The sequence below is a fragment of the Austrofundulus limnaeus genome, unplaced genomic scaffold (genome assembly GCF_001266775.1).
Source record: "Austrofundulus limnaeus strain Quisiro unplaced genomic scaffold, Austrofundulus_limnaeus-1.0 Scaffold130, whole genome shotgun sequence".
Classification (NCBI taxonomy): domain Eukaryota; kingdom Metazoa; phylum Chordata; class Actinopteri; order Cyprinodontiformes; family Rivulidae; genus Austrofundulus; species Austrofundulus limnaeus.
This window is the reverse complement of record NW_013952532.1, coordinates 46,526-47,616: the sequence shown is the minus strand read 5'-3', so window position 1 is coordinate 47,616 and position 1,091 is coordinate 46,526. Positions and strand designations below refer to the sequence as shown.

General features: G+C 38.9%; 1 protein-coding gene across 1 annotated transcript in view; it reads right to left on the bottom strand.

Moving 5' to 3' along the window:
• The window catches only part of LOC106522476 (protein phosphatase 1 regulatory subunit 29), a 54,774-nt gene that overhangs the window by 7,237 nt on the left and 46,446 nt on the right, over positions 1-1,091 (bottom strand). The window contains exon 3 of the mRNA XM_014015495.1: positions 418-935. Within this exon, the coding sequence (XP_013870949.1) occupies positions 418-621 (204 nt within the window). The 5' untranslated portion in view covers positions 622-935. The remainder of the gene's footprint in view (positions 1-417; positions 936-1,091) is intronic.

Sequence of the window (1,091 nt, the reverse complement as noted above, 5' to 3'; positions counted from 1 at the left end):
GATGTTAGTGAATTTTTTTTAACATTTCATTTTACACTTGGCGCCCCATAGACAAGATGCTAAATGACTCATATTATTTACCATCATTGAACAATCTTTGTAAAAAAGAAAAACATTTCAAAATATTGAGTGAACATTAATTTGTTCATTTTTTGGAGTATACATTTACATAGTTCAAAAACTTTAGAGAGTGAACATTACCAAATCAGTAAATATGTAACCAAAAGTTGCACAATTTTATATGATCAATATTTAGGCAAATGTTAGTGAAGAAGGGCAGCAGTGAAAGAGACAAATAGTCACTTCTGCTTTTGAGATGACACTAGCATACCTTAAAATGCATGAAGACACAAACAGAGTTGGCTGTGAATGAATAAAACAAAAACTTTGAAGAAAGCCTAATAGGCTCACACTGACCGTGCTGTTGATGTGCTGGGGAATGGTCTCGTATGGAGGCTGGTTCTGACTGCAGATAGCCAACCAAACATAACCTTTATCCCCTTCTATCAGCCAACAGTCCCCTTTCACAGTTCCAGGCAGGTGGAGGAGCAACAATGCAGGAAGGAGGACAAAAAGAAGCAGCGAAGGAGACAGGAAGGGCAAACATAGTCTGCTAGCCATGGTTCGATTTAGGAGTGTTTGATGTTGCCTCGGTGGACTGACTGAATAACTGTAGAGAGGAGCAGGTCAAATTCAAAACTGGAAGGGGTGCAGGTTAGGGGCAAGTGGACCAATTCCAAGTGGAAAAGAAGTTGAACGAGAAGGGGTTTTCTTGATAGTTAGAGAACCGTAGCTGGTCTTGCCCCCATTTTAGATGTTTCATGTCAAAGGGTTTTGAAGGTGATTGCTCCAGCAGGAAGTCATGGCCTCTGACAGTGACGTGTCTTGATAAAAATGACTGTGAAGGAGCCACACTCAGAGCAAGGTTGCTTTTTCTATACAAAAAAACAGAAAGAAAGAGAGAGAGAAGAAGATGAAATACTGTTATTTACAGTATATTTAGGGTATTTCACTGGGCTGTGACTGTTGGTAACTCATTTGTAAAAGGTGTTTGTGAGGTGTTTGGGTTTTATATATATACATATATATAT